Source organism: Carassius gibelio, chromosome B13 (genome assembly GCF_023724105.1).
Source record: "Carassius gibelio isolate Cgi1373 ecotype wild population from Czech Republic chromosome B13, carGib1.2-hapl.c, whole genome shotgun sequence".
In the NCBI taxonomy this organism is placed as follows: domain Eukaryota; kingdom Metazoa; phylum Chordata; class Actinopteri; order Cypriniformes; family Cyprinidae; genus Carassius; species Carassius gibelio.
In genome coordinates, this window is record NC_068408.1 from 7,498,790 (window position 1) to 7,513,737 (window position 14,948).

Sequence of the window (14,948 nt, forward strand, 5' to 3'; positions counted from 1 at the left end):
GCTATGGAGTTTTGAAGCACATGCAGTTTTGTAGGCTTCAATCAGTAGTGCATCTCTGCATATAAACATGCGGCACATTGGTTTGCTGTAAACTCCAAACACATGTTCAACGTCTGACTTTCAAATAAATGACAAAGTGATATAAAAAGCCGTTTTTTTCTCCTAAGATTTCAAATTAAGGCTAAAACATGTTTTGTAAATAAAATATTGTATTAAATGGGTGGTGTAAGTTACACAATGTCAAAGAGTGAATGAAAGATTTCCTCCCAACAAAAAATTATAATAATAAATAATAATAAATTTTTAGGTAAAATTAAAGTTTCACCCTGCAGCCATTGCACTTTTCAAACACTTTTAAAGGTTTTACTGATTATTAAAATTAAGCTGAACAAAATTAAGCTGAAAATATATAAAGCAAAAATTACACATTTTGTGGTCAAAACTGATGTTATCAATAATGCCTTTCCTTAACTACACATGCACGTCTAATTGTGATATTTTTCCTTTTAACATAAATCTATCCTCAAGATGATGTGTACTTGAAGTGGTTAAACTGACAACCTTAAAAACCTGATTATCAAAAAAATAAAAACTAAGTAATTTAAATGAAAGAAAGAAACAGCATAATTATAGCTATGCATGTATTTGATGTAAAACTAAACCTGTTCAAAGTGTTCAATATTTTATATCAGCATGTTATTCCATAAATGTCAGTGCTGAAACGCCACGTGCACATCAACCAGATCGTTTAATATTAAATATATCATTATTAATATAATCAAAATCGCTTTTTAAAACTTCATCCAAACTGACTAGCAATAAACAACAACAAAACACAACATGATCTCATTAGTGTGTGTTTGCGAATATTTAATTTACATGTACATGGACACAAGCTACTGTTTACTGCAATTTCTCTGTGTGCAGAATTATGATAAATCAGCAATCTCTCTCTCTCTCTCTCTTTCAAGCACGCAACGCCGACAGCTCAGGACTCACAGTGGCGTGTAAAAACTCAGATGACATCAAACATGATCATTAAAAAATGACACCGCACAAATACTCTGCAAAAAGACGTACAAAGTCACAGCAACCGAGACAGATGAACAGCGGCTACTTACATTTGCCGAGAAAGTTTATTATTCCAGCGTGAACACACAGCACAAGCAAATCCTGTTTGGTTAATTAGCTCATTTTGGGCAGCTGCGGGTCCAAAGCGCACTTGCAAATAAAAGTGAGAATGAAAGCTCGTGCAGGAACTGTGTCCTTATTTGTCGCACTGCCTGACCCTCCCACCCACTCATTAGAGCAGCACACATCAGGACGGACAGGACAGGACACTCTTCAGGGGCTCCTTGTGGAACGCGCTACAGTACACAGGCTACTTGACCAATAGCAAGGGTACTAACTTTTCTTTCAATTTAGAGGTCAACATTTAAAGACAAACTTTTTATAAAAAGAAGAAAGTGTTTAAATTTTTTAATTAGTTGTATACATATTTAAAATGATGGCATGCTGCATGCATAATGATTAATATATATATATATATATATATATATATATATATATATATATTTGTACTGTGAACTGGTGTTTTTGCTTGGCTATATATTTCAGTAAATATTGTACAATTAATAATATAAATATTATATTGTAGTGTAAATGTTATAATATCATTATACTAACTACTTAATTAAATATTTTTCAGGATGGATTTAGACCTGGCTACTACAAAAGTTGTTAGCTAAAAATATTTAGCTAAAAAGTGAAACGATTTTTGATACCCAAAACAAAAAAATGTATACGCTAACATGGAAATATAAGCCAGTGTTTTGGGTGTTTTATATTATTTATTTGAGTTAAGACTTGTCTTTTATTTTTGAAGTGTATATAGTTTGTATTAATATTATTTTGTATATTGCACTGTAAAAAGCAAATCTGTAAAATTACTGCTTATTGCAAGACATTTTCAATTAATTTTACAAATATTTCAACATAGTGTGATGCAGTGTAAAATTCAAAATATCGATAAAAGACTTGTAATAAAAATTTACTAAAAATTATTTTAAATTGATACAGTACAATGTACCCTATTTTATGGATTTTTCATATTTTTTTTTTTTTATTTTTTTTTAGAAAATTGTATTTATTCTTGCATGCAATTTCTTTTTTGTTAACTTTTTGAATGGTTTTCTATTGGTTTATTAATCCTGTTGTGTCTGTTATCAGATTTGTATAGTCATAGTTTTATTTGTGCTTGTTATCTTGTGTATATTACTCTATAAATACCAAAAAAAAAAATATATATATATATATATATATATATATATATATATATATATATATATATATATATATATATATATATATATATATATATATATATATTATACAAATTAAATGTGTTTGAATATGGCATATTGGGAATGCTTGCCCAAAAAAAAAAAAAAGTAGTTACTTAAGATATGAATTCCAGCACTGTCTATATGGAGTTAAATATACAGTATGTCCACAACCTCTTTATTCCTCTGAATGGTTTCATATTACTCTACTACTTTTGAAAGCACTATTTATTTGAAGCAGGGATCTGCAGCACATTGCGATGTCTCACCTGACCATCTGACTCTTCTGACCACCACTTTTGTGTTTACACAAGGTCCTCAACGCTGATGAATAACGAGACACATTTTTAGGATTGTGTTTGTATTGGCCTTATTAGTGTGTCTCCACATTACCATGCACCCCCTAACCCAGCTGCTTTCAGAACAGCTGTTTCTCAGACAGGGAATCAGTGAGACTTCTCAGCTGTGATTCACTTCAGACTTGCATTTCTGCTATGATAGCATCATAATGTCCCCTGTGTTCTGTTGAAGAATGTCCCACCACTGAGAAACAACCACCTTAAGCTTGCAGATGGGAAGTTTAGCATTAGAACAACATGCTGCCCATGCTGACCCAGAATCAAACTTATCTGTGCAGATGCATCGATGTGAAAGATCACGATCTGTCGCATCTTTTCCCCTTGTAAGGATGATGAAAATTTGAGGATAAAAGTTTAGTTAAAATAAAAATGCTTCTATTATGTGTTCTGTTTTATTTGCAATATATATTACATGTATTATATTTGTTTTCTTTTTTTTAATATTATGTTATTTTTTTATCTCATGTTCATATGATTGTGTAAATGACCATACGATGTCATGTCATTCCATATATATATATATTTGTGTGTATATATAAAAAAAAGGGTTTACTGTTTCTATTGTCTTTGGGTTCTTCAAAGCAAGTTCATCTGTTTCAGAGCATTTGGGCCAAGAAGTCACACAAAAAACATTTACTTGTTTATGCATGCAAAGACAACCAAGGAACCTGTTAAAAATTAAAAAGCGCAATCATGTATGATTTATCATAATCCCCCAGTAACCCCTTTAAATCTTTATACACAAGTATTATCAGCAGGCAGCATGTTCATCTCTAGTCTGGTGATGTGTTTTACAGTAATGAATTCCCTTTCAGACAAACTCTTAGTACATGGATTTTAAGCTCCTCTCGTATTGCAGAGGAATACACAAACCCCTCTTCTGCTATACTTTCTGATGCCATTTGGTTAAAAAAAACAGCACGTTTTGTGTATTCTTTCACTAGAAACTTTCTCGAAGGCTGTTTTCCTGGCAAACAAACATCCCAATCTGCACATGATCTCAACTGATATCAGACGGAACACCTGTTTTTCCAACACAACTGCTGTTAAAAGAGACACACTATTTACATTCTCCTCAGTTGTTGCATATTTCTCTCTATTGAAATGTCTGTTAGCTTAGTGCATTACCCCGTGTATGGGTTAAATCACTCTTTCTTATTGCCATATGGTTTTTATATTTTGTACACAGGCTTTGTTTCCTCAAAATGCTTCTCAAACAATAGTTCAATTCCTGTATCTCATATTGCTCCAGTTTGCCAGTCAAAACAAAATAAATGGATATTGCAAACAACCGAGAACAAGAGGTCCTAAAAACCTCATTCACTTTGCTGCAGCGGTGAGCTCACATGCCCATTAATGCAGGTCTAATACAAAAGAAGAAAGACTGAACGCAGCCTGTCAGTGTTTGGAAAGCCAAAGTCATTCAGTGGAACTGAATGTAAAACTCTGTGAGTATTAATGTAAAAAAAGCTCCCATGAAGCACATGGCTAATGCTTTTCTGGTAAACCTGAGATGTTTAGACTTGTATGAGCAGAGATACATTACGTTTCAGTAGATTCAGATTTAGTAGGTCAAAACAGATATTATACTTTTGGGTTTGAGACATTCTGGGAAACAGATATAAGCAGGTATATCATTTAATAAAGCTGACTCACAAAATTAAATAACGTTGCAATAGGCTACTTATTTAAGAAGTCACTTATAAGTTCATGCTGCGTTTAAACCATTTCAAATTTCCATCATGCTCTCTGTTCTGTACTTCCGGCTTTTCCTGTCAGGTTATTGTAGAAAGGACAAATGAGATTGATAAAACGATGGCAAATGTGACCCAGAGACTAAATGAAATTAGGGTATTAGATTTGGTATCTCACCGTATCTCACAGCTAATGGAAGTTTCCTGGTGCCTATCAGTCTCCTTGAGACTAGACAATGCAGTCTGTAGTGCACTTATAAAGGGAATGAAAGTGTATATCAGTGCTGAGTGTGCATCCTGGAAGAAATGAACCCCTCAGATATTATATTTCAAGAGTAAATTGATAGAATTTTTTTTTTTTTTTTTTTTTTTTAAAGAACTCATGTCTGCATGGCTATTTTGACCATCAGCTACTGAACATAAAACATCAGTCTTGTGACATTATTAGTTGCTATTTTTAAACCTCTAAAAGAATTGTTCATAGTTATCGTGAGATAAGCAATCAGTTTCATTCCTGTAGAAATTAGCATTAGCAATGTCAAGGTCAAGTGTTTGATTCACATGACCTGAGCAAAAGTGGACAGTTGGCACACTGTAAGTTGCTTTGGATTTACAGTATATGCCAAATGCATAAATTAGAATCTTGAGGCAACAAGAAACGTTCAATGTTGCATGTCATTTCCTTGCAGCACAGTTTGCATGAGGTCTCATGGTCAGTATCATATATCGGTGATTATCCTGTGGCCACTTGCTCTCCTGCCTGATCACTTTGCACTGGTCTTTAATCACTATAGCAACTGTTTGAATGTGCCAAAGTGTGTAAAGTGATGCCATGTTTATATAAAGTCCAGATACCTGAGCTGCAAAAACAACATACATAACATACATTAAAGACATTATTGGCTTTGTGACATGAATGCAGTATCATTTTTCTATATTAATATGCCTGTATTAAAAACACTAATACTTTTGAAATTTTGTTTTGAATCTTTTTTTTTTTTTTTTTTTAATCAGGGCTTGGAAGCACATAAACAAGTCACATGATTGTAGCACACAAGGCTTCCTTTGAGATGTTAGTGGTTCTCACAGTAGGTCAGTTGTTTTTTTCCTAATAAGCCAACCAGTTTTAAATCTAGGCATGGTTGTAGCTTAACTTAAGGAAGTTTTTTATTAACTCATGGATTTTAACCAGCATTTCATAGTGCGGCAATTCGAGTAGTTTGAAACAGTGAATCATTTGCGAAGCAATGAGTTCAATCAATTTGAATATTCAGATAGCCTTGCTTCTCCCATGACTAAATAATTTATGCTACTGTCTCTTATCCCAGCTTAAATGCAGAGACAACCACATTTTTGCCATTTGTGAGTTTAACAAAGAGTTACACTGTGGTTCTTCTTCTTCTTTTAGTTTTTTTGGCAAGTTAACACTTTGTTTCCACTGTGTCATTTGCTTAAAAATTTAGACCATGCCAAGTCCGACAAAATACCACTGCCTTGAAGGAAAACGCCACCTTTTTTCCATATTCCACTATGTTCTTCCCTTAACTTAGACAAGTTGACACGTACCTCTCCCGTCTCAGTGTGTGCACTTAATCGCTGTAGCACTTGACGACACAATGCTAGCGTTTAGCTTAGCATCATTCATTCCATAGAAGCTACCAAACACTTCCATGTTTTCCCTATTTAAAGACGGTTATATGAGTAGTTACGTGAGTAAGTATGTTGACACAAAATAAACAGCTGTGATTTCTACAATGTATGGCAGAAGAGCACTTTGCAGCACTTTGACTTCGGCGCATAAATATCATCACTCCTGACCCCCCCCCCCCCCCCAAGTAAAAAAGCAAGGGCAAGTATTCCACTTGCATTATACATTTTACATGGATGAAATTAAATTTAAAACAGTCTTTTGCAAATCTCCTGTTAATTTCAGTAGGCCTGAAATCCCACCTTTCCTGTGGTCCTGCCCTGCTATATATATAAATATATATATATTTTTTTTTTTGTGGACTGTCGGTGTGGTGTGGATTATCGCTGAGAAGAAGGTTATTCATTTGCACCTTTTACACTGGTAATTATCCTCATTAAATCAAACCGGATTCATTCTCCTGATGTACAGCCAAGCCATTTGAGGAGATAAAAAATTAATTAGAAATAGCGACAGAAAGCAGATTATGTTTGAAGAATCTCAATGAAAAGAAAAGCTGAGCTAGACATTTTCTGTTAGCCCAGCCAAAAGGGAAATCTTAGATTGCTGGTTAGGCTTATCATCTGGTGTTAGAATGCTGTTTGTGTGTGTGTTTGGATAATTGATGATGTCTGTGCTTTATTTGGAATAAACTCTAACATGATTTATGGTAATGCACTTAATCTATAGTTAAGACATATTCTTTGTTCAGAAAATGTAAAGTGGTTTTGTCCGACTGATTATAGGAAAATCTTTTCTGTCATAGATCACGGTGTGTTTGTTTAGACACACATTGTTTTTGTGTGGTCTGTTTAAAATCCAGATGTATGACAATGATTATGTATTTCTTGACTTCTTTGTTGTACTTTAAAAACATACAGTGGAGTCCTGTTTCAGATCACTGTTCACCTGCGGCTGACCTCTAGATTGAGATCTCCATCTCTCTCCATCGCTGAACAGCACTGAGTCTCTGCCAATCATCCGTGTGGTAATTAAACTCAGAGGTTCAAAAAGCTGGCACTAAATGGAGGTCGGTAATATTAGGTAATTGGTTCTGAGGTGTAAGGGATGGAAATAGTCTTGATTACATTAAGGGCTTAATGGCTCCCAATGTGTCACTCAGTCAAAAGTTGGCAAGCAGGTGCACTTGAAGAAGATCCACCACTTACAGTTTTATTCACTGGTTATCACCAAGGACAACTGGATTATGAATTCATACATGGTGGATCTCAAATAAAGAAAAGGGAAATTAAAATTTAGCAAGTATCATGAATTATTTCAGAGACACTTGGGCTAGATTAAATATAAGAAGAGTGTGGATGAATAGTTCCAGTCAAAACATTCACACACTGTCCCAGCAGAAGGGCTAAGGGATTTTAAGAGATTAAACTTTAAATCTGGAAAGCGATTTCTTTCTCATGAGGCAAGAATCAAGACAGATGGGCATTTTGTTTTTGGAAATTCACATTCTCCTTTTTTATTGCATGTTCTTAATTCTTAAATGGCTGCCAGCTCAAAGAATCTCCCACAACAACAGTGGTTTTGTCCTCCATTTGTTATTTCCTTTTACTTTTTATTTGTTTTTTTATTATATTTTATTTTACTTTTTATTGTTGATTTGATTCGTTATTGATGGTATAATAATTTTATTATTATTATAAAATATTTTTATGTTAAGCACATTGAATTAACATTGTGTATAAAATGTTACTTAATAATAATAATAATAATATATATATATATATATATAATTTATTATTATTATTATTATATTATTTTTGCTTTAGGTATTTATTTTTGGACTAATTCAACTCAGACTTGCCCAGAGTTCACTAAACAGAATGATTTTGCAACTGTTGAAGGTAAATAAAATAAAATAATGCTTTTCATTAATACCAGTCATCTTGGTATAGGAAAAAAAACCTGAAACCTGCTGTTTCTATTTTAGAAATATTCTAGCCAATATTTTATTTACTTTAGAGTCTAGTCCACTAATATATCATAAAATAATGTATTTCATAAGAGTATTACAAGAGTAGGCCTTCTCATAATACTCATAAGAGTATTAAACCTCATAATGCATAATTTGACATTTTTCCCTCAAACTATTCAAACTACTTTTCATAGCAAAACCCTTAACCAGTTGAAAAATACACATTTAATTACAATTCAACAAACGTGCATTTAGCTCACAGAATCAAAAACAGTAAAGGAATACAAATTAAAATGGATCAAAACGAAAATAAAAGAAAAATACAATACCCCACGAATAAAACAATTCAATGCGACTCATGAAATCCAGAAATGTCTTATTCCGTGACTAAACTTATTTATTTGTTACACTGACATTTTTATTTATCTTGTCATTTAAAAAAGTTCTTCCGTTTCTAACATGAAATGATCGAATCTAGTCAACTCGCCATTATTTTATATAGCGCTTTTTACAATTCAGAATTAGTCAAATCTAGTTGTCATTAATGTATATAAAATATAAAAATTGTAATTGTTTTTTGTTTGTTTTGTTTTGAGCCAGACTATCTCAGCCATGCGTTGTGTGACGTCGCCGGTCACATGGCGAGCGTCAGTTGTGTTGCAGGAAGTGAAGCAGTCATGGAGACGGCTGTAGCGTTACTCTCTGAATCTGTACTCGGATGGTCTATTTTCACTATTGTTTTACTGGTGAGATACATTAATGATCCATTAGAACTTGTGTTTACTAGTATTACGTTGTTAGACGCGGTATTCCCGCGTATTTTCAGTCACTTGTTATTTTGGTCTTTGTGACCTAACGTTATCTAACTTAACTATTTTGGTTACATACGTCATATCATAAACCTGTTTATGTTTACAGTAACGGTATGTTTATAGACTTTTACTGAACTGTTTTTCTAAAGTACGAAGAAATAGACCCTCAAATTTCAATAATATAATATAGTGCAGTTCAGATTAAAGTAATGTTACAACTACATGCAAGTAAATGTATCATTTAATTTTATTGCCATATTTATATGGGTCACAAATATCTAAGCCACAAATGATTGTTTTTTTATGGTTCATAGTATTTCAGATATGAAGGTGTTAATATACATTGATAAGTAATGTATATTTACTTATCAATCCAATATGCCAGCCCCCCCCCCCCCCCCCCCCCCCCACCCCACCCCCCCCACCCCCAAATAGAAACACAGCTACTCTAGTAATTTTATTAATAGCTTGTTTGTTTGAGGCGGGACTATCTTGTTTGGTGACCAGTGGCTGATAAGTGTTCAGGAAATGTTATTATTTTTGCAATTCCATTTAGTGGTACAGACATACCTCACCTTTAAATATGTAATTTGTTTCTATTCTGCCTGGTCGAGGTGTTTAATTGAAGTGCCGCCAGAGCCTTAAGTTTCTAATTAAAGTGCATCCTGCTCAAGTTTAGCAAGTATTTTCTTATATAATTGGTTCGGCGCATCCTGATTTAAATGCAGAGCTTTGGGTCATTATCTGACCAACAATTCAAGCAGAATCTAATAGGCATAGGGCTCTTAATTGATCCTGTCTGAAAACAGCATCCCGTAATCACAAGCTCATTTTAGCTGCATCCTAAGAGCTTCTGGAGGATGTGTTTGGAATACGACCTTTCACTTGAAACAAGTTCCTCTTTAAAGTTGGACTCTATTAGTTTTTTTGTTTGTTTCTTTGTTTTGTTTTGTTTCTAAAGAGATACAACGTAATGCTTTTCAGAGACAACTGTCTCAGTGGCTTCTAAATCTTCAGGCAGGTCTTTCTTATTCTTTCTGACAGAAGAACTATTGGCTCCTAGATCAGAAGTGCAATACAGAAACACATTTTGAGTTATCTTAATAGTGCATGCATGGCTTTTAAATTATGAAAAGTCCAGCTGTATGATATAAGTACATAACACACATCGATTTGACACCAGAGAGATTAAGGCCTGTTAAAATAGTGTCACACAATTATTACAAATGATCACAAAATTATATAGAAATTATAAAAATGTTAAAAACGGTAAACTGTATTTTTTTTTTTTTAAGTGCTAAACATGTGAAGGATACATTTATGACTATCTAATATCTCTAATATTCTTACCTGCTCTCTGGTCCAGAAATAATAAAATAAATTAAATTAATTAAATTAATTTTTGTACAAGAGATTTGTACATAGACAGAGTTAATTGTTTGTATACAAAATTAATTGTAAGCATTTAATCCAAAGCCTTTAGGTTCAGAAATCATGAGACTAATTTAAATGGATTATTTTGATGCAAATCTCATAGTGTCCCCTGTATCTTCAGGTCATCTTGGCCTTCTGCTGGATTTACATCCGGAAATATCAGAGCCGACAGGAGAGCGAGGTTATCTCCACCATCACTGCGATATGCGCTCTGGCCATTGCGCTCATCACATCGGCCCTTCTTCCTGTTGATATCTTCCTAGTGTCCTTCATGAAGCACCCCAATGGCACTTACAAGGTAACCATATTCCTGTATAGAAAGGTTGTTCGTTGTTCAAACTCAGATCTGTGCCTGAAGCTCCATTATCCATGTTCTTGATCCATTGTTCGTTTTTTCATCGTTCATAAGCAAAGTAATCATAAGAGACTGACAGTCTGGAATGAGTCTTATTGCTATTAATAGTTTACTCTCACCACTGTGAAAACAATGTCATTTCTTTCCTGAAACATCCCATTATTCAATCAAATGCAATAAGAAGAGAGATCAATACTTTAGGTTTGAGTTCAACTTTTACTTTGAGACTCAAATGGTCTAATGAGACAGTGGTTACTATGGCAACTGAATGGCATAATTAATGGAACCACAGGACCACCATTCTTCCTCACGGATAATGAATAATTAAGCATAGAATTACCTCTTCTGACACGAGATCTTTAATGAGTGCTTCACTTAGAACTTCCATGTAACTTGGTTCCTGCATACAATGAAAGCACATTCAAATGGACAATGTACTCTTACCAAAAGTAATTTAGACAACTTTTGCAAGTCTTCTGAAGTCGAATGGCAGGTTGAAATTTAAACTGTTATTCACTGTTCATTCGGCACTTTTCTGTAGCACTCAAATCTAATTTGAACCTTTCATTCACTTTTTGAATAGGAAAAGCACCTCAGCATAATATCTTCTCTAAAATGAAAATCATAGGGGTTTTAAATTTTTGCGCTAACTGTGGCCTGAGGCCTTTAAATCTGGTATTTGTATTCAATTAAATTGCATTACATTACTTCACTTTTAACTTCAGGATGTCTTTGCCAAACACATAGATTGTTGTATGGATTTGGGTGAGATATGAGGTTACTATTATTTACATTGTTTAATAGTCAAACATGTTTTGACTTTTAACAGTTGTCCGCAGAAACAGTTTATCTGTGAATAAATACTTCAGAAATATCACACCTGCAGTATATAATTCACCAGGCTACTCAAAGTGTGTTGTCCATAATAAATTGAGATCTACAGACAGTGCTGGCCTGGTTTTCATTTGAGATAATGATCAGCCCTAGGATTGTTAAAAAGGGCTTGTAGAGGTCAAGACTAGATATGACTTCATCAGAATGAGACGAGATTCATTGCTGGTTTCATTTCGCTAATTGGAAGTTGATGGTTTTGAAGTGTTCTGAAGAAGCGAGACTTGCTCGATCATATGAGAGATCATCTGACTAGGCAGAGGAGGTTAACCTAAGGAGATTCTCAGTTACTCTGTCAGGTTAATTGGATCTCTGATGAAGCTGCTGATCTTTCTGTACCACCCTTCCTTAAAACACTTTAAAATGCATAGATTATCTTGAGTCAGAGCACTGTAGTGTATTGTAGTGAATAGATCAGCATTATACACAGATATTATGTGAACTGGAGTGAAGCAGAGACTGTTCTTACCTTTATAATCTGAAAAGTCCATTCAGAAAAAAAAAAAAAAAACTTGATAGTACTTGATAATACCAAAATGTGCCGTTTTGTAAACAGATCACATGTTTTATTCATACAATCAATGTCAGCGCGAATATGCAAGTAACATTAGGAATGCACAATTAATCCCAGGATTAAATTATTGTTGTGTAAAATATAAATCAAGATAATCCAGGCATAAAAATGCCTAGGGTTAATTATTTCAAATTGTAAAAGCCCTATATAGCAGTTTAAAAATATATATATTTCTTAGGTTTATCAGCGGGGTTTACTAAGGTAAACTATTGCTCATGTAGATTTTTACAAGTATTTAACATTTGTGCAATGAATATAAATAATATCTCAAATTGTGCAACCTGTGAGTACATTTGTTTTTTATTTGTGCAGGTAAACCCTAATGTGGGGTTAAAATTGTTGCAATTGTTGTCCACGAATAAACTTGAAGAGAATCACAAATATTAAATATTAAAATGATAAAAAATAAGATATTCAAATAAATATACAAATATGTTTTTATGTCGCAAACACAACTTTGGCTGAATAAACTCTTTCTATTTGTGGATCTCATTCTATTTGTGAATTTGTTTAATATTGATGAATCTCTTTACATTTATTTGCGGTTCAAAATCTATTCATCTGGAAACTTTGCGCCAATTCTTAGGCTTACCCAAGCTTTAACCGTCCAAAATTATCCCAAAAATGCAAAGTTTTGCTATTGACTTGTAGAAAACTAATTTGCCCTTGTTATAGAGTGCAGAACAGTATTTAACTAACTGTTCTAGGAAGATTACAGGAGATTCTGATGAAATACGCTCACCCAAATGAGTGGGAAAATGTCGTTTGATAATCGCTGTGATTCACGTCGCAGAATAAATCAGGCAGACAGGTGCTTTTTGTTGTAGGAGGTTGAGATGGAAGGAGCCATCAAGTCTTGGATAAACACGTAAGATTATGGCAGCGATCTCCTTGGCTCCGGCCTTCCGGTAATCCGTTTTTCTGATGTGACGATCAAATGTATCTCTTCCTCCAGTCGAGTAAGCTGGCTTAATGGGCAGAGGAACCTTCCCGACTAAACATCTTCTTAATGCAGCCTGTGCACGTAGGACTCTGTAGGTTTATTTCTGTTTCTCTGCCCTAAAGAGATTACAGCAATGATTGACAGGCCTGGGTTTGGCTAATGAGGATGTACTCTCAAACACTAAACTTGTCGCAGTGCTAGAGTTTTCTCGATAAATTGTTGTTAAATCAGGCTTGTTTTATTCTACAGATCTTTGTTATTCTGTGGGTGCTCTTTAGAAACGCACAAAGCTGATATGCTTAAACCAGGAGACAGATTTGTGGCGCCTACAGAGGCCTCAAGAAGTATTTGAACATTAAAAAAAAAAAAAAAAAAAATCCCAGTTTTGTTTCGTGTGTTGACTCATTTTCTAGTGAGTTCCTGTCCCCTTTCTCCATTTGTTTCTTTTTGGATAGCCAGCATGCTTCTATAAAGGAAGCATATTGGACTTGGGATTTATTTTAAAGGCTTCATTGTATATAAATAAATGAATATAATATTTAAACTTTGTGTTACTGTATGTAACGTTATCTGGTCATTTGTTATCTGATGCAGTGACAATTGTTAGCCACACTACCATTCAAAAGGTTGTTACAAAGATGTTAATTATAACATTGTTACAAAAATGTTATATCTGTTCTTTTTTTCTTCAATATTAAGAATTATTGAAAATGTTACATGAGCACCAAATCAGCATATTAGAATGCTGAAAATTCAGCTTCTCATAATAGGAAGAAATTACATATTAAAATATATTGAAATAGAAAAATGTTGTTTCATATTACAATAATATTTAGAAAAATTACAGTTTTTACTGTATTTTTGATAAAATAATTGCAGGCTTGACATAAAAAAAAATCTTACAGAAATATATTAGGGGTGTCGAACATTCGAATATTCGTTCTGCTCTAATTATTCGATAAATAAATTTTGCGTAAAAAAAGTTCACAATAAAACCTAATTTGGTCACTTTCTGTGATTTTCGATGGCATATTTGAAGATGTATGCAAGCAAAAAATAATTAATGAATGAATAAGGGGCCGTTCACATATCACGCCTAAAAATGCGTGGAAAACATTAGGCGCGCAACTTTCTCAATCTTTCCAAAGTGCTCAGGCAGAAGCGGTCATTGCTAAGTAACAATGACGCGCTCTTTCCATGAAGACGCAGAAATTAAAGCAAAGGATAAATGGATTTGCAGCACAAAAAAATCGCTTTCAGTAGCTCTGCTACTAAATTTATTTCAAAATGGCAATCCATATACAGATATGATCAGCTGTTCCTTCATCTTGGCTGAGCTTTCAACATTGTTGCGGACGTGCCTGGAAAAAATGGGAGCATCGCACCGCGTGCGCATCGCGACCGCGTCGCTTCCATTATGAGCACGCATACATCTCGGGTTTCTCGAAGAAACTATGAGAAGTAAGAAAATAAACTATTTTGAATATTATCAGAAATATTTTCTTTGATGCGAGTGGTGCGTCACCAACGATGAAGAGGATGTAATGCCCACTCGTCGGAAAAGGCTGAGCCAGTTCTTCAGCGATGATTAGAAAGTCCAGCCGAGACGAGTGGGAACAGTTCTTGAAGGGGCCATGTATTCCACCAGATGAGGATCCCATTCAGTGGTGAAACGAAAACACGAAGTGCTTCACAAAACATATTCGCTTAGCACACCGTTATTGTGAGTCCCAACAACGTCTGTGCCGTCAGAGCGCGTTTTCTCCGCGGCCGGCCTTATTGTTAACAGACTAAGGAGCCGAAGTACCGTGATGAGAAAATATAATAATTACATTTTCAGGTTGCCCATGGTTGTGAAATATCAGGGAAGTTTAAAATGTTTATTTACGTGCTTGGAAAGCTGGAAAATGAACCAAATCTTAAA

The 14,948-nt window shown here is 34.2% G+C and overlaps 2 protein-coding genes across 4 annotated transcripts in view; one reads left to right on the plus strand and one right to left on the minus strand.

The window, feature by feature from the left end:
* The window catches only part of LOC127970552 (collagen alpha-1(XIX) chain), a 130,019-nt gene extending 128,720 nt beyond the window's left edge, over window positions 1–1,299 (minus strand). For 2 of the 3 annotated variants that reach the window (XR_008156627.1, XM_052573168.1), the window contains exon 1: window positions 1,122–1,298. Coding sequence is in view for 2 of the 3 variants with exons in the window: in XM_052573168.1 (XP_052429128.1) it covers window positions 1,122–1,123 (2 nt within the window). In the remaining variant the exon portion in view is untranslated. Of the gene's footprint in view, window positions 1–1,121 lie in introns of all 3 variants that reach the window. The other variant, XM_052573169.1, reaches the window with a different exon arrangement.
* A 7,326-nt stretch (window positions 1,300–8,625) lies between these two features.
* lmbrd1 (LMBR1 domain containing 1) overlaps window positions 8,626–14,948 on the plus strand; it is an 82,539-nt gene continuing 76,216 nt past the window's right edge. The window contains exons 1-2 of the mRNA XM_052573171.1: window positions 8,626–8,761; window positions 10,383–10,559. Of these exons, the coding sequence (XP_052429131.1) occupies window positions 8,654–8,761; window positions 10,383–10,559 (285 nt within the window). The 5' untranslated portion in view covers window positions 8,626–8,653. The remainder of the gene's footprint in view (window positions 8,762–10,382; window positions 10,560–14,948) is intronic.